The following is a 16265-nucleotide window of genomic DNA, read 5'->3' as shown; positions in this document are numbered from 1 at the left end:
GGGGGTCGGGAGATGTGCGTCGAGATGCAAGCAGTGAGGGGGTTGGGAGAGGGGCGTTGAGAAAGGAGCAGCGAGGGGGGCAGGAGCCGGGCCTCGAGTGTGGAACAAAGAGGGGGTTGGGAGAGGGTCGATAACAACTGCTGCAAGGGGGTCAGGAGAGGGGAGTTGAGAAGGGAGCAATGAGGGGGTCAGGAGAGGGGCTTTGAGAGGCGAGCAGTGAGCAGGTTGGGAGAGGGCCATCAAGAGGGGAGCAGCAACGCGTGCTAGGAGAGGGTTGATTACAACTGTGCAGCGAACAGGCCAGGAGAGGGGAGAAGTGAGGGGGTCAGGAGAGGGACTCCGAAAGGGGATCAGACAGAGTGTCAGGAGATGGGTGGTGAGAATGGAGCAGCAAGGGGGTCAGGAGAGGAGTGATGAGAAGAGAGCAGTGAGGGGGTTGGGAGAGGGGCGATGAGAAGAGAGCAGTGAGGGGGTTGGGAGAGGGGCGATGAGAAGAGAGCAGTGAGGGGGTCGGGAGAGGGGCGATGAGAAGAGAGCAGTGAGGGGGTTGGGAGAGGGGCGATGAGAATAGATCAGCGAGGGGATCAGGAGAGGGACGATGAGAAGAGAGCAGCGAGGGGATCAGGAGAGGGACGATGAGAAGAGAGCAGTGAGGGGGTTGGGAGAGGGGCGATGAGAAGAGAGCAGTGAGGGGGTTGGGAGAGGGGCGATGAGAAGAGAGCAGTGAGGGGGTTGGGAGAGGGGCGATGAGAAGAGAGCAGCGAGGGGATCAGTAGAGGGGCAATGAGAAGAGAGCAGCGAGGGGATCAGGAGAGGGGCGATGAGAAGAGAGCAGCGAGGGGATCAGGAGAGGGGCGATGAGAAGAGAGCAGCGAGGGGATCAGGAGAGGGGCGATGAGAAGAGAGCAGCGAGGGGATCAGGAGAGGGATGATGAGAAGAGAGCAGTGAGGGGGTTGGGAGAGGGGCGATGAGAAGGGAGCAGTGAGGGGATCAGGAGAGGGGTGATGAGAAGGGAGCAGCAAGGTGGTCAAGAGAGGGGAACAATGAGGGGGTTAGGAGACAGGAGTTGAGAAGGGAGCAGTGAGAGGATCAGGAGTGGGACACAGAGCGTGCCAAGAACAATGTTGTAACTGTACACACTCAATCTGTCATGTTAAACACACCACCGCTTCTCTTGCCACCTCTGCCGATCCTCCCATTTGCATGCTTCCCTCTTCCAACGCCCTCACTCCTTCCCGCCCGTCTGTCGCTTCCCTCCCCGCCTTCCTGCTTGCGGCTTCTCTTTCCTTCTCGTTTACAATCCCCTCTCCTGAATCTCTCAATCCCTACCGCTTGCCGCTTCCCTCTCCCTCCTGTTCGCCAATTTCCTCTCCCAAACCCTGCTCCCTCCCACACTGCCCCTCCCGCTGTCACACTTGCTCTCTCCTGCTCAATTCCTCCCTCTCACCACCCTTTACCCAGTTCCCTCACTCCTTCCAACTCACCACCTCTCTCCCAAGCCCTCACTGTGTGCGAGGATTTGGGACAGGGGCATTGAGAGGAAAGTAGCAAGGGGGTCAAGAGAGGGGTGTTGAGAGGGGAGCAGCGAGGGGGTTAGGAGAGGGGAGTTGAGAAGAGTGCAGCAAAGGGTCGAGAGAGGGGCATTGAGATGCGAGCAGCGAAGGGGTCAGGAAAGGGGAGTTGAGAGGGGAACAGCGAGGGGCTCAGGAGAGGGGCATCGAGAGGGGAGCAGCGAGGGGGTTGGGAGAGGGGCATCGAGAGGGGAGCAGCGAGGGGGTCGGGAGCAGGGCATCGAGAGGGGAGCAGCGAGGGGCTTGGGAGAGGGGCATCGAGAGGGGAGCAGCGAGGGGGTCGGTAGAGGGTCATTGAGAGGGGAGCAGCAAGGGGTAGGGAGAGGGGAGTCATGAAGGGGTTGGTAGAGAGACGTCAAGAGAATAGCCAGGAGGGGGTCAGGAGAGGGGAGTTGAGAAGGGAGCATTGAAGGTGTTATGAGCAGAGCATCAAGAGGGGAGCAGCGAGGGGGGTCAGAAGAGGGGAGTTGACAATGGAGCAGCGAGGGGGTCAAGAGAAGGTCATCAAGAGGGGAGTCAGAAGAGGGGAGCGGTGAGGAGATTGGGAGAGGTGTGATGAGAAGGGAGCAGCAAGGGGGTCAGGAGATGGGCGATGAGAAGGGAGCAGCGAGGGGGTCAGGAGAGGGGCGATGAGACTGGAGCAGTGAGGGGGTCAGGAGAGGGGTGATGAGAATGGAGCAGTGAGGGGGTCAGGAGAGGGGTGATGAGAATGGAGCAGTGAGGGGCTCAGGAGACGGGTGATGAGAATGGAGCAGTGAGGGACTCAGGAGAGGGGTGATGAGAATGGAGCAGCGAGGGGGTCAGGAGAGGGGTGATGAGAATGGAGCAGCGAGGGGGTCAGGAGAGGGGTGATGAGAATGGAGCAGTGAGGGGGTCAGGAGAGGGGTGATGAGAATGGAGCAGTGAGGGGGTCAGGAGAGGGGTGATGAGAATGGAGCAGCGAGGGGGTCAGGAGAGGGGTGATGAGAATGGAGCAGCGAGAGGCTCAGGAGAGGGGTGATGAGAATGGAGCAGCGAGATGATCAAGAGAGGGGAACAGCGAGGGATTTGGGAGAGGGGAGTTGAGAAGGGAGGAGTGAGGGGGTCAGGAGTGGGTTGTGGAGAGGGGAGCAACAAGGGGTTGGGATGGGGAGTTGAGGAGGGAGCAATGATGTGGTCAGGCGAGGGGCATCAAGAGTGGAGTAGTGAGTGGGTCAGGAGAAGGGGGGCCAAAAGCAGAGCAGCAAGGGTGTCTGGTAATGAGCGTCAAGAGGGGAGCAGCGAGGGGTCGGGCGAGGGGAGCTGCAAGGGGTCGAGAGGGGGGTGCTGCAAGGGGCCAGGAGTGGGGTGTTGAGAGGGAAGTAACGAACTGGAAGGAGCGGGAAGCAGTTCACGGAGGGAGCGAGCAGGGTTGCGGGAAGCAACGGGGGATTAAGTTTTTAAAAGTAGTAAGTTTAAGAGTCATAAGTTGAAAGAGGATTTTTGGGCCAGTTAGGTTCGAGGCTGTCAGTAGGTTTTTAATGTAAAAGTTACAGTTCAGGAACCTAACCCACTTTTCTTACGTGCCTTCTTATGGAGAAGTGATTTTTGTCTTGCATGTTTCATTTAGCACGCTGTTTTATAGGAACACATACTAAACACCACCAAATAGTGAGAAGGAGATAGAGGAGCAAATTTGCAAACAAATTTCAGAAAGATGAAACAACTTTAGAATGGTGATAATGTGGGACTTCAGTTACCCTTATATAGAGTGGAAAAATAACAGTGCAAAGTGCGGAGAAGCAAAGTAATTCCAGAAATGTACATAGAACTTTCTTGTTCAGTGTATTTCCAGCCCAATGAGCAAGAAAGCAGTGCTGGATTTAGTTCCGGGAAATGAAGTGGAGCATGTTTCAGTGAGAGGGCAGTTAGGAAACAGTGGTCACAGTATCGTTGAGTTTAGAGTAGAAATGGAAAACGAGAAAGAAAAATCAAATGCAAAAATACTCTACTGGAGAAGAGCAAACTTCAGTGAATATTAAAGGGATCTGGTCTAGATGGATTGAAATTAAAGATTTTCAGGCAAAACACTGATGAGCAATGGGAACTAAAAACAAAAAATGCGAGAAATGCTCAGCAGGTCAGGGAGCATCAATGGAGAGAAACAGAGTTAACGGTTCAAGACGATTCAGAATAGAAGAAAGATAGAAATCTTTCTAAGCCAGGAGAAGTGGGGAGGGCACAGGAAGAACAAAAGGGAAGATCTGTGATAGGGTGGAGGACAGGAGAGGTTAAATAACAATAGAGTTCATGATGAAAAAGCCAAAGAGAGTGGCAATAGGTAGGTATGGTAAAGAAACAAAGGTTGTGTCCAGATGAGGCGTGAATGGCATTATGGCAGCCATCTGAATGCAACATGAAGGGATAAAGAAAGAAGCAAGCCAGCAAAAAATAAACTGCATAGAACAAGATGGAGGTGGAGGTTATCTGAATCTGAAGTTGTTGAACTCAGTATTGAGTCCAGAAGCCTGTAGAGTGCAGAGATGAAAGATGAGCTGGTGTTCCTCGAGCATGGGGTGAGCTTCATTGGAACACTGTAGCAGGCCATGGACAGAAAGGTCAGAGGGGAGCAAGGTGGAGAATTAAAATGACAAGCAACAGGAAGGTCGCGGTCATGCTTGCGGAATGACTGAAGGCATTTAGCAAAGCGGTCACCCAGTCTACATTTTTCCTCCCCAACATAAAGGAGAACCAAATGGTGAATAGCAAATACAGTATACAAAGAAATTCAAAGAAGAACAAGTAAGTTCACTGTTTCACTTGCAAGGAGTGTTTGGGACCTTTGCTGGTGAGAAGGGAGGAGGTGAAAGGACAGGTGTTGTATCTCCTGTCCTTGCACGGAAAGGTGCCATACGGAAGAGAGGGAGTGTTAGGGGTGAGTGAGGAGTGGACTAGGGTGAATGACTAGGCAGCTTGCCTAGAGATAATGCTTATAGTGCAGGTAATACTGGTCTCCATTACTTTTAATAAGTAACACAAATGCTTGCTATTCAGTCCTTCCACTGATGTGATGTGAAGCATCCAACTTGGTCACTATTTACTTTTTGCTGCTTAGTTAGTTACCAGTGCCTTCATTCAGACAAAAGGTCATAGTTCTGAAACCTGAATTCTGTTTCTCTCTCCACAGAAACGGTCTGACCTGTTGAGCGTTTCCAGCATTTCTGTTTATATTTGCCTAAATATCCCCAGTTCTCTTCATCTTTGCTTGCAACCAGGCATTTCTTCCCAGACTCTCCTTTATTCTGTACTGGTTTCTCTACCTCCACTTCCCTCCACCTAACTATGGCCTTTCCACATCCCTCATGCCCGTCACCTCTTTGTGTCCACTTATTTCCTACTTCTCATTCCTGCCTCACATGGCCTGTCAGCAGTCCTCCAATGCTGTCTTCCATCTTTGCCACTGCTGTAACCTTTCCACGATCTGTCACCTAGCCCAACCTGCCTAACCTTCCAGCTGTTCGCTGCCTCTCTCAGCCTGCCTAACTATGCTTCCCACCATCATTATCCCTCTCCCTTCCCTTATATCTGCGAACTGTTAGTTTCCATTTCCCTTCTGGGATGCTCACTGATATTTCTTCTCTGCACCGCAACTCAGCTTCTGGGCCATTCATTCCCTTCTGGGTCCCACAATCCCTCTTTTTGCTACCTTCTCTTGCACCCAGTCATTCTTGTTGTCCAATTGGACCTCTGTCTTTTCTTTGTTTATTTTCTTCCTTTCTCCCCCACATTATATTTTTCTGTTTCCGTTTCTTCCCTCTTCTAAAATCACCCATTCACTTTCCTTTCCTGTCTCTCTCCTCTACTACCCCATTTTTTTAATTAAAAAGTTCAAAATCAGCAGACACAATATTGCTCCATGCCTCCCTCTCTCCCCACTATTTTTTTAAACACCATCACATCTCTCTCTCTCCTCCTCCCAATTAATTTTCTTTCGACCATCAAAAGGATAAAACATGGCACAGGACACAGGACACAGGAGCACTTCAGGGACACAGTTACGCACAAGTTGAACACATAGACAACTGCATACAAATTAAGCAGTAAAATACTCCCTGGACAACAGAAAAATAATCCACAGTTCACAACAACACACGCATCACTAATGGGATAAACAAAATGAGCATTCACAAATAAAAAAAAAACACTCAAACAAATCAACAGCACAGACATAAACAAGCATCACCTGTACAGTTTGTCATCCAACACGCAAGCATCATGTCACTAAACATCAAAAGCTGCCATATTCACAATCATTACTTCAGAGGAACACAAGAACAGCTTGCACTGGTATAGCACAGAATGGTATACCATGCAAGAGAGAATTGACTGAGGACTAATTTGAAAAGATAAGTTTTGTAGGAACCTTTTAAAGGAAGACCAAAAGGTTTAGAGATAGAATTCCAAAAAGTATAATCAAGGTAAGTGAAATATCTGCCACCAATGGTGAAGCAGAGGAAGGGGTCGTAAACACAGAGGACCAAAGGACCTGGGAGTAATGGCAACCATTATGATGTTCCATATCTTTTGAAGTTTGTGTTTTGTGTTAAATTCAGTGACTGTTTAATTCTCATGTTAATCACATGTTTAAAAATATTTTAGGTTTATGTAAAAACATTTGGAGAACATGTTGGCTTTCGGATATTCATGGATTCCATTTTGCTGTCTCTGACCCGAAAGGTAAGCAATCTTGCTTGTGTTTAAGCAGGTTTTACAAATAGGAACATGAGTCCCTCAAACCTGTTTAACCATTCAAAGAGATCCTGGCTAATCTAGTGCCTAACTCCATAAACCTGCCTTTGTTCCATATCCCTTAATATTTTTGTGTTAGCAAAATTCCATGAACCTCAGATTTAAAATTACCAATTGATCTAACATCGATTGCCATTTGTGTAAGAGTTCCAAACTTCTACCACTCTATGTGTAGAAGCGTTTCCTAATTTCACTCCTGAAAGGTCTAGCTCTAATTTTTGGATTGTGCCTCCTAATCCTGGACCCCCTAAGCAGCAAAAATAGTTTCTCTCTATTTACCCTTTCAGTTCCCATTAATATCTTGAAAATTTTGATCAAATCACCCCTAAACCTTCTAAATTCCAGGAAATGCAACCCTGGTTTGTGTGATCTCACCTTGTAATTTAACCCTTAAAGCCCAGGTATTATTCTGGTAGATCTATGTAGCACTCTGTACAAGGCCAAAATATCCTCCCTACGGTGTGGTGCCCAGACTGCCAACAGTACTCTAGGTCTGGTCTAATCAGGGCTTTCCAAGGCTTGATATATCTGCAGCATGACTTCTACCCCCATGTATTCTAGTCCTCTAGATATGAAGGCCAGCATTCCACTAGCCTTTTCAGTTACTTTTTGTACCTGCTCATTATATTTTAATAATCCATGTACTTGGACCTCCAAGTCTCTGGGCCTCCAATGTTTCTAGCTTCTCATTTAGGAAGAAGCCTGTTATTCTTTTTAGGTCCAAAATGTTCTCATTTTTGCCTCCATGGTCCTGGGAGTCCTTAACATTGAAATGCATTTGCCCATTCACTTATTTTGTTAATATTTGGAATTTTATGCTTCCATCTACAATGCTTGCAATATCTTGTTGTCATTGGCAAATTTTAAGATGTGGCTTTCTATTCCATCATCTGAGTTGTTAATAAATATGGTGAATAATTTAGGCCCCTAACGCAGATCCTTGCAGGACATAACTAGTCACATTGAACAGTCAAACATTCTAAACAATCAAACGTACTTAGACATGATCAAAATTTTAATACTTGTTCAGTGGTAGCACTCTTGCCTCTGACTCAGAGGGTTATAAGTTCAAGCCCCATTCCATAGACTTGGGGACAAATTCGAGGTTAACACTCCATTGAAGAAGGAATGCTGTACCATTAGAGATGCCATCCTTCGGATAAGACACTAAACTCGAGGCCCTTTCAGGTGGACCTAAAAGAGCCATGATGTATTCCAAGTAGAGCAGGGGAGTTTACCCCGGTGGCCTGGCCAATAATAATCTGTCAACAGGGATCATACAAAGTGGTTTTCGAGTTGATGATCTATGACAACATTTTTTATTCAATGTCATTGCCCTAGAAAATAACCTAAATTACCTGGTTAATGATTGGGCATCCTTAATGCACATGAGCAATCTTGGAAATCCCAATGTTAGTCCCACACACTTAGGACCATTTTCAGGATCATTGTTGAATCAGAATTAGGTAGAAATTGGCCAGGCATAGTTGTGTAGTGGTTATAATACCAGATTAGCAACCTAGAGGTAAGATCAAATCCCACCATAGTGAGTTATGAAATTGAATTCAATATATCTGGTAGTTATCTGAAAAATGACCATGAATGCTGCCACATTGTTGTAAAAACCCAAGTGATTCATTCATGCCCTTCAAAGGAGGCAACTTGCTGTCCAACCAATCTGTATTACCCATGACTCCAATTCCACAATTTTTGAGACTTCTGATATGACTGAGCAAACCACTCAACTGCTACAGAGCAGAATAATAATGGAAATATAGGATATACCACACGGATAAAAGATCAGAATAAGACCCGGATAATGTCAGCCTGTCTCTTCCCCACCATCTCGAGAATTGTTCCCAAGGGTGGGAACACTGAGTCACAGACTAGTCAAGTAACAACCTGACATAGTTACACGCCCATAATGATACCTATCAACCAATGTCCAAGACTCCTCCAACATCACTCCTTAGTTTGTCCTGTCCAAGCAGCGGTAGGGAGGAATTCACTCTCACATACAGTTAGGTGGACATGGTCCTGGGAGTCCTTAACATTGATTCCAGACTCCAATGAAAAGTTAGGGTTTCAGTTCAAACAAGGCCATGAAAATCACTTGATGACCAACGCACAACTAGCCATTTCTATACTTTCCTATATTTTACCATGTTCAACACTACCTGAAGGAAGCACTGAGGGAGGTAAGGAGAGAGAATGTACTCTGGATCTACATCAATGTCCACTGAGGAATACCAGCACTGACTGAGCTGGCCAGTTGTGAGAGACTGGGTATTCATCAGGTGGTGACAGAATAACCTGTTTGACCTCATCCTTACAAACCTACCCTTTCCAACTATATATAACTATGAAAGCACTGCTAGGAGTGATCACCACACCATCCCTGTGAAAACAAAGTCTCATTTTCACAGAGAGAACATCTTCTGTTGTGTAATGTGGCACTACCCTTCTTAGTAGGACAGATTAAGGACAGCTAAAACCTGGACATCCGTGAGGTGCTGTAGGCCATCAGCAGCAGCATCGGAATTGTACGTCACCACAGTTTGTAACCTCATAGTGCAGCACATCTCTCACTCCTTCAACTCCATCATGCTTGGAAACTATAGAGATAAAAAACAAAAAACTGCGGATGCTGGAAATTCAAAACAAAAACAGAATTACCTGGAAAAACTCAGCAGGTCTGACAGCATTGGCGGAGAAGAATAAAGTTGACGTTTCGATTCCTCATGACCCTTCAACAGAACTGAGTAATATTAGGAGAGGGGTGAAATATAAGTTGGTTTAAGGTGGGGGGAGAGAAGTGGGTGGGGGGGGTGTGGTTGTAGGGACAAGCAAGCAGTGATAGGAGCAGATAATCAAAAGATGTCACAGACAAAAGAACAAAGAGGTGTTGAAGGTGGTGATATTATCTAAATGAATGTGCTAATTAAGAATGGATGGCAGGACACTCAAGGTACAGCTCTAATCGGGGTGGGGTGGAAAGACTAACAGGGCATAAAAAGTATAGATTTAAAAATAATGGAAATAGGTAGGAAAAGAAAAATCTATATAAATTATTGGAAAAAACAAAAGGAAGAAAGACCCAAACCTCCCTATCACTTGCCATTTTAACACTCCACCCTGCTCTCTTGCCCACATGTCTGTCCTTGGCTTGCTGCATTGTTCCAGTGAAGCCCAACACAAACTGGAGGAACAGCACCTCATCTTCCGACTAGGCACTTTACAGCCTTCCGGACTGAATATTGAATTCAACAACTTTAGATCTTGAACTCCCTCCTCCATTCCCACCCCCTTTCCGTTTCTTCCCCCTCTCTTTTGTTTTTTCCAATAATTTATATAGATTTTTCTTTTCCCACCTATTTCCATTATTTTTAAATTTATACCTTTTATGCCCTGTTAGTCTTTCCACCCCACCCCCACTAGAGCTGTACCTTTAGTGTCCTGCCATCCATTCTTAATTAGCACATTCATTTAGATAATATCACCACCTTCAACACCTCTTTGTTCCTTTGTCTGTGACATCTTTTGATTATCTGCTCCTATCACTGCTTGCTTGTCCCTACAACCACACACCCCCCCTCCCACCACTTCTCTTCCCCCCACCTTAAACCAGCTTACATTTCACCCCTCTCCTAATATTACTCAGTTCTGTTGAAGGGTCATGAAGACTCGAAACGTCAACTTTATTCTTCTCCGCCGATGCTGCCAGACTTGCTGAGTTTTTCCAGGTAATTCTGTTTTTGCTTGGAAACTATTCCTGACTTGGTGAACATAGAAGGGTGTTCCCAGAACAGCAGCAGGCACACCTCAGAATGAGACAAATGTTACGACAGGGATTGGAGAAGTGCGCGCATGATCCAGCCCCACTACTCCGCAGGCCGTACCATTAACCTAAATGTCTAATTTTCTCATTTAAAAAAGCCAATCGTCTATTTCCCCTGCTGGTTCCCAGAATAAGGGCAGAATTTTGCTGTCGGCGAGTAGGGGGCGGGGCCTGCTTGCTGACGCGTAAAATGATGTGGGATGACGTCGGGCGGAACCCCAGACGTCATCCTGCCCCATTTAAATTTTCAGGAAGGCGGGGGCGCAGCAAAATCAGCTGTGGGCTCGCCAACCTGTCAATGGCCAATTGAGGCCATTGACAGGACCATTTAAACAATTTAAAGACTTGCCCGTCCAACCTTAAGGTTGGCAGGTCGGCCAGGAGCCCCGGTGGTATATAGAGAAACATGAAACCTCATCCACAGGCGGGATGAGGTTTCATGCAGGGTGTTAAAAATTTTAATAAAGTTAATCTGTAAATTATGAACATGTCCCATCTACATGAGGGGGACATGTTAGGGATTTTTTTTTCCCAATTTTTAATATTTTTCAAAGTGGAAGCGATCTCCCTGAGGCTGCATTTAGTCTCAGGGAGATGTGCACTCTATCGTGGGCATGCGCGAAAGAGCACACTCTCGCTTTTAGGGAATCCCCTCGCCCGCAGTCGGACGTCACGCTGGTTGGGCCTTAATTGGCCCAACCACGTAAAATGGCGGTGCGGCCCGCTTCGCTGGCGGGGATCGGCTCCCCACCCGCTGGAGATTGGGTCGGGCCCACCCGCCCGACAGGCAGAAAATTCTGCCCTAAGAGGCTGCAACCAGACTTCTTTCAATGAACTCAGAACGATTGTTTATTATAAAACAAAATGTCTTTTAAACAAGTTGCAAGTACTGGGTAACACATAATTGTAATCGGGAAGTATAACTATCTACTTCTTCCTAAAGAACTCCCCAGCACACACACACACACACACACATAGACAAACAAAAGACAAACATATGGAGTCTCTCTGCAGATTGGCTTTAGAGGATGGGCATTATAAAATAAAGGATAAAGTTCACATGGTCTTGACACTGTCGACCTGGAGTTCCCTCGTGTGAAGACGGCTGCTGGTCCCGGTGGACACCTGGAAGTTCTCACCGACTGGTCTCAGCTTTGCAGGTCCAATTGCAGACCAGTTGCACTCAGATGAGTGTTCTCTGGCTAAAGGTTGATAGCCACACACAGTTTTAGGGGAGAGAGACCGAGCCAGTTAGGGTAGCCTTCCTTCCTCAGCTTGTTCCTCAACAAGACAGCCTTCAAAACCAGCAGGTTCACAACTACAGTTTTTTCTCTCTACCATGTGATTTCCAGCAAGTTACTAGCGCTTGCTTTTCTTTGGTTTCCTTTCCCCCATCAATTAAAGTACGTCCATTTCAAAACAAACAACTAGATCTTCCTCAAGTACCATAAAGGTCAGGTGATTCTTGGAAGAGGCCGGGTGTTGATAGTTCCAAGGTGAACGTACAACCTTTTTTTAAAAAAAAAATCCCAGGTCAGCATCCAAATGTACAGGTAATGCCAAGTCCCTCCATTTTGTAAAAGAAAATTCAGTCTTGAGAGATATGTTTCTAACACACCTCCGTCCTTAAGAGATGAAACACCATTTCCAAATGTATTTCATCACAAAGTATACAGAAAAAGATATGTGCTACATATAAACAGAATTCAACTCACTCAGCCATTCGCTCCTTATACAGAATCTATATAGATTCCTGACTCTCTTGCTTTCCAGATACTTTTTAAAAAATTTACATTCTTGATAATGCATCAGCAATTATATTATCTTTTCCAGCAATATGAACAATTTTTAAGTTATATGGCTGTATTAGCAAGCTCCATCGGAACAGTCTGTCATTCTGAGTCATAAATTTTCCACAAAGGCCAGGGGATTATGGTCATTATATACTAGGATTTCTTTACAGCCATGATGAATATATACCTCAAAATGTTTAAGAGCCAGTAACAATCCCAGGGTTGCCTTTTTTACCATAGAGTATCTCTTTTGATGCCAATTTAATTTCTTCGAAAAGTATCCCACCAGCTTCTCTATACCCGATTCATCTTCCTGCAATTAGACTGCATCCACCCTAAAGTCACTGGCATCGATTGCTACCTTGAAGGGCTTAGCGAAATTAGGGGCAGCTAACACTGGTTCATTCGTCAGGATTGCCTTCAGCTCCTCAAAAGCTGTCTTGTGCTCTCTTAACCATACCACCTTTGCCTTCTTTTGCAATAAAGCCGTTAGTGGTGCAGCTATTGTTCTGAAGTCTGGCACAAATTTACAATAGGAGCCACACATCCCCAAAAATCTCATGATTTTTGTTTAGTTTTAGGGACAGTGAATTCCATCAAAGCTTGGACTTTCGCTGTCCTTGGCATCACTTAACCTTGCCCTACAGTATGTCCTAGATAAGTTACTTACGCTTTCAGGAACTCACTCTTGGCAAGATTTATTATGAGATCTTCCAACTGTAACTGTTTTAATAGAGCTCCCAATTTTAGGTGGTCTTTCCACATGTTGCTGTAAATCAATACATCATCCAAGTAAACTACACAGTTAGGAACATTAGTGATCACCTGATTCATTAGTCTTTGGAAAGTGGGTGAAGCATTTTTTTAGTCCGAATGGCATTACTTGGCATTGGTATAACCCATTTGGCGTGACAAATGTCGATAGCTCCTTAGCTCATGACGTTAAAAGGCACTTGACTTTGTCCTTTCAACAAATCTACCCTAGTAAGGAATGTGGCACCGCCAACTCAGTCAATACAATCTTCTAAACGAGGGATTGAATAGCAATCCATTTCTGTTACTGCATTAGTCTATACAGAATCTGGTTGACCCGTCAAGTTTAGACACTGACACTTTTGGAGAACTCCAATTGTTTTGACTGGGCTTAATTAGGTGATTTTCTAACATATGTTGAGTTTCTGCTGTCACTTGAGCTTGTTTCTCTGGACTTAACCGATAAGGATGTTGCTTTATAGGTGAAGATTCCCCTACATCCACATCATGCATGGCTAAAGTTGTACATCCTGGTTTGTCCCTACAGATTCCTTTAAATTCTGTAAGTAACCTCACTAGATCCTCTCGTCGTCCTGCTTCTGAGTATGAAAATATGGTGTCTAGCTATCCTAATATTTCAGTGTTAACTAACCGGATAGTAGGAGGTTCGATTTGTGGACTGCCTAAATCTCCTTCCGCCTCACTGTCAATGTCTCTTTCATCCTAAACTGTCCTTACCACCTGACATACATGCTTCTTTTTATCTTCCGCCCTATGATGGTAGTGTTTTAACACATTGATATGACATAGCTGATTCTTTTTTCTGCAATCTCGATTTACTTTATCAGCTCTCTCGATTACCTTGTATGGACCACTGAAACATGCTTTCAGAGGTTCCCCCTGTAAAGGCAATAACACTAATGCTTTACCCCCTGGTTGTATGTTTGGGTCACCGCTTGCTTATCTGCCCATTCCTTCATTTTTGTTTGAGAAACTTTAAGATGTTCTTGAGCCACTTTGCAGGCCCCCGTGAGCCGTTCCTTGAACACAGACACAATCTAACATAAAGGATTCGTCCCTCTCTCCTGAAAATTTTCCCCTGATTCATTTCAGAGGAACTCTTATCTCATGTCCATAAATTAAATCAAAGAAGCTAAAACCAGTAGATTCATTTGACGATTCTTGGGTAGCAAATAAAAGAAAATCTAGTGTTTTATCCCAATCATGGGGATGTTCATGACAATATACTTGAATCATTGTTTTGAGGGTTTAATGATACCTCTCTAAAGCTCCTTGTCTTTGTGGATGATATCGTGTGGATTTTAACTTTTTATATCCAAACTACTCCTTATGTTTTGAAAAATTTTAGACATAAATTGGACCCTTGACCTGACTAGATCTCCACCAGTAACCCATACCGAGTAAAAAATTGGGTTAACTTTTCACTACTACCTTAGCCATTATTGTTCTTAAAGCGATGGCCTCTGGACATCAAGTTGTCATATTCATAATACTAAGGATACACTGGTGTCCTGCTTTCATTTTTGGTAACAGTCCCACACAGTCTACTAACACTCTACTAAATGGCTCCTCAAAAAACTTGCATTGGAATTAAGGGTGCTGGTTTGATTATATTTTGTGGTTTTCCTACCATCTGGCAAGTATGACACGTTTTACAAAACTGCACTACGTCCTTGTGAAGACCTGGCCAGTAAATGTCAGTTTATCAGCACTTGAGTTTTTCGTATACCTACCTACATGTCCTGCCATATGAATTTCATGTGCTATCCGTAATATCTCTTCACGATATTTGGGCAGTACCACTACCTGATGAACAACCGTCCACTCTTCGTCTGCTGGTCTGTGAGAAGGTCTCCACTTCCTCATTAGTATCCCATTTTTAATGTAATAACATTCTGGAACTTCCTCTGGTTCATCTACTTCCATTTTCAGCTTTTTGTCCACTAATCTTCGAAGCCTTGCTTTCTCAGCTTTCGCTCTAACTTCTATTTATAACTCTTCTGCCACACTTACCAACTGAGTGACAGTTATTGACATTAAAGAATCATAATTTAACCCAGGCTGTTTCAAAAATTTAGTTTACTAATGTATCTGTCCTTTTTTATCCCTTACCAATTGTTGTTATTCCGCGTCCAATCACCCACTGTCCACGTTTCAAATCCTCCAAGAGCCCCCACTTTATGTTACGACCGGGATGGGAGAAGTGTGTGTATGATTGAGCCCCATTACTCCGCAGGCTGTACCATTAACGTAAAAGTCTAATTTTTCACTAAAATAGCCAATTGTCTATTTCCCCTCCTGTGCCCAGAATAAAAGAGTCTTCAACCAGGCTTCCTTCAATGAACACAGATGATTGTTTATTATAAAACAAAACTTCTTTTGAACAAGTTGTAAGTACTGGTTAATGCACATTTGTAATTGGGAAGTATAACTATCTATCTCTCCCTAAAGAATTTCCGTAGCATACACACAGACACATACACAGACAAATAAAGGACAAGCAGAGATGGACTTTAGAGGATGGACGTTATAAAATAAAAAATAAAGTTCGCAGGATCTCGACGCTGTCAACCTGGAGTTACCTGGTGTGGCCCCAGTGGACGTCTGCCATGTGATTTCCAGCAAGTTAAAATGCTTACCGTTCAAAACAAATGACCAGATTGTCCCTAGGTACCATAAAGGTCAGGTGATTTCTTGGAAGAGGCCTGCTTGTTGACAGTTCCAAGCTGAATTTATGACCTTTTTAAAAAAAAATCCCAGGTCAGCATCCAAATGCACAGATAATGGCAGGTCCTTCCATTTTGTAAAATAAAAATTCAGTCTTGAGAAATATGATTCCAGCACAAAGGGCTACAGTACAGGATTGTTTACTTGCTAAACACCAAAAGCAACAGAATATGGACACAGCCCTAAGCAATCATACAATCAACCAGAGCAGAAACATTGCTAGTACTTCCACATCCAAGTGAGAATAGTGGTGGGCAATCAGGCAATCTTATTAGTTGGTGAATAACATAAAGATTACATCACACTATCCTTCACCTTTAGGTTCCTTGAGCTGACAGATTGGTTCTATTTATTCTCCACTTTTTCTGATACTTTGCCTTGTTTTGGGAAAGGTGAATTAGACAGATTTAATTAAATGATCTCAACCATAACAGCTATTCCATATACTTATACTGTGAAGTAAAGCAGCTTAACAATTTATGTCACCATCTCACTAACTCTTTCCTTGGTTCATCGAGAAATTGGAAAAAGTACATTTTCAAAAAGTATGAATATCCAGATCACAAGGAGGTACAATTGGACTCTGAGTTATAATATAATGGCAGTACACTTAGGACACTGTGATTCAACTTTTGTAAAATTAAGATGGCCTTACCACTTATGGGAGCACCTGCAATTGCAAAATCTGAGAAGGTATCCATGACAGGCTTGAACTTCTATCCCTATATTTTCTACCAAGGCTTCCATCACCCTTCCTAAGTTCTGTCATCTGGCTTGGTGTTTCCATTCCTGTA

The 16265-nt window shown here is 44.6% G+C and overlaps 1 protein-coding gene across 4 annotated transcripts in view; it reads left to right on the top strand.

The window, feature by feature from the left end:
* The window catches only part of poglut2 (protein O-glucosyltransferase 2), a 124686-nt gene that overhangs the window by 22844 nt on the left and 85577 nt on the right, over window positions 1-16265 (top strand). For all 4 annotated transcript variants that reach the window (XM_078545853.1, XM_078545854.1, XM_078545852.1 and 1 more), the window contains one exon: window positions 6190-6267. In XM_078545853.1, the coding sequence (XP_078401979.1) occupies window positions 6190-6267 (78 nt within the window). The remainder of the gene's footprint in view (window positions 1-6189; window positions 6268-16265) is intronic.

Source organism: Cetorhinus maximus, chromosome 7 (assembly GCF_964194155.1).
Source record: "Cetorhinus maximus chromosome 7, sCetMax3.hap1.1, whole genome shotgun sequence".
Classification (NCBI taxonomy): Eukaryota; Metazoa; Chordata; class Chondrichthyes; order Lamniformes; family Cetorhinidae; genus Cetorhinus; species Cetorhinus maximus.
Note: the sequence above shows the minus strand (reverse complement) of the source record. Positions and strands in the feature narration are given on the sequence as shown.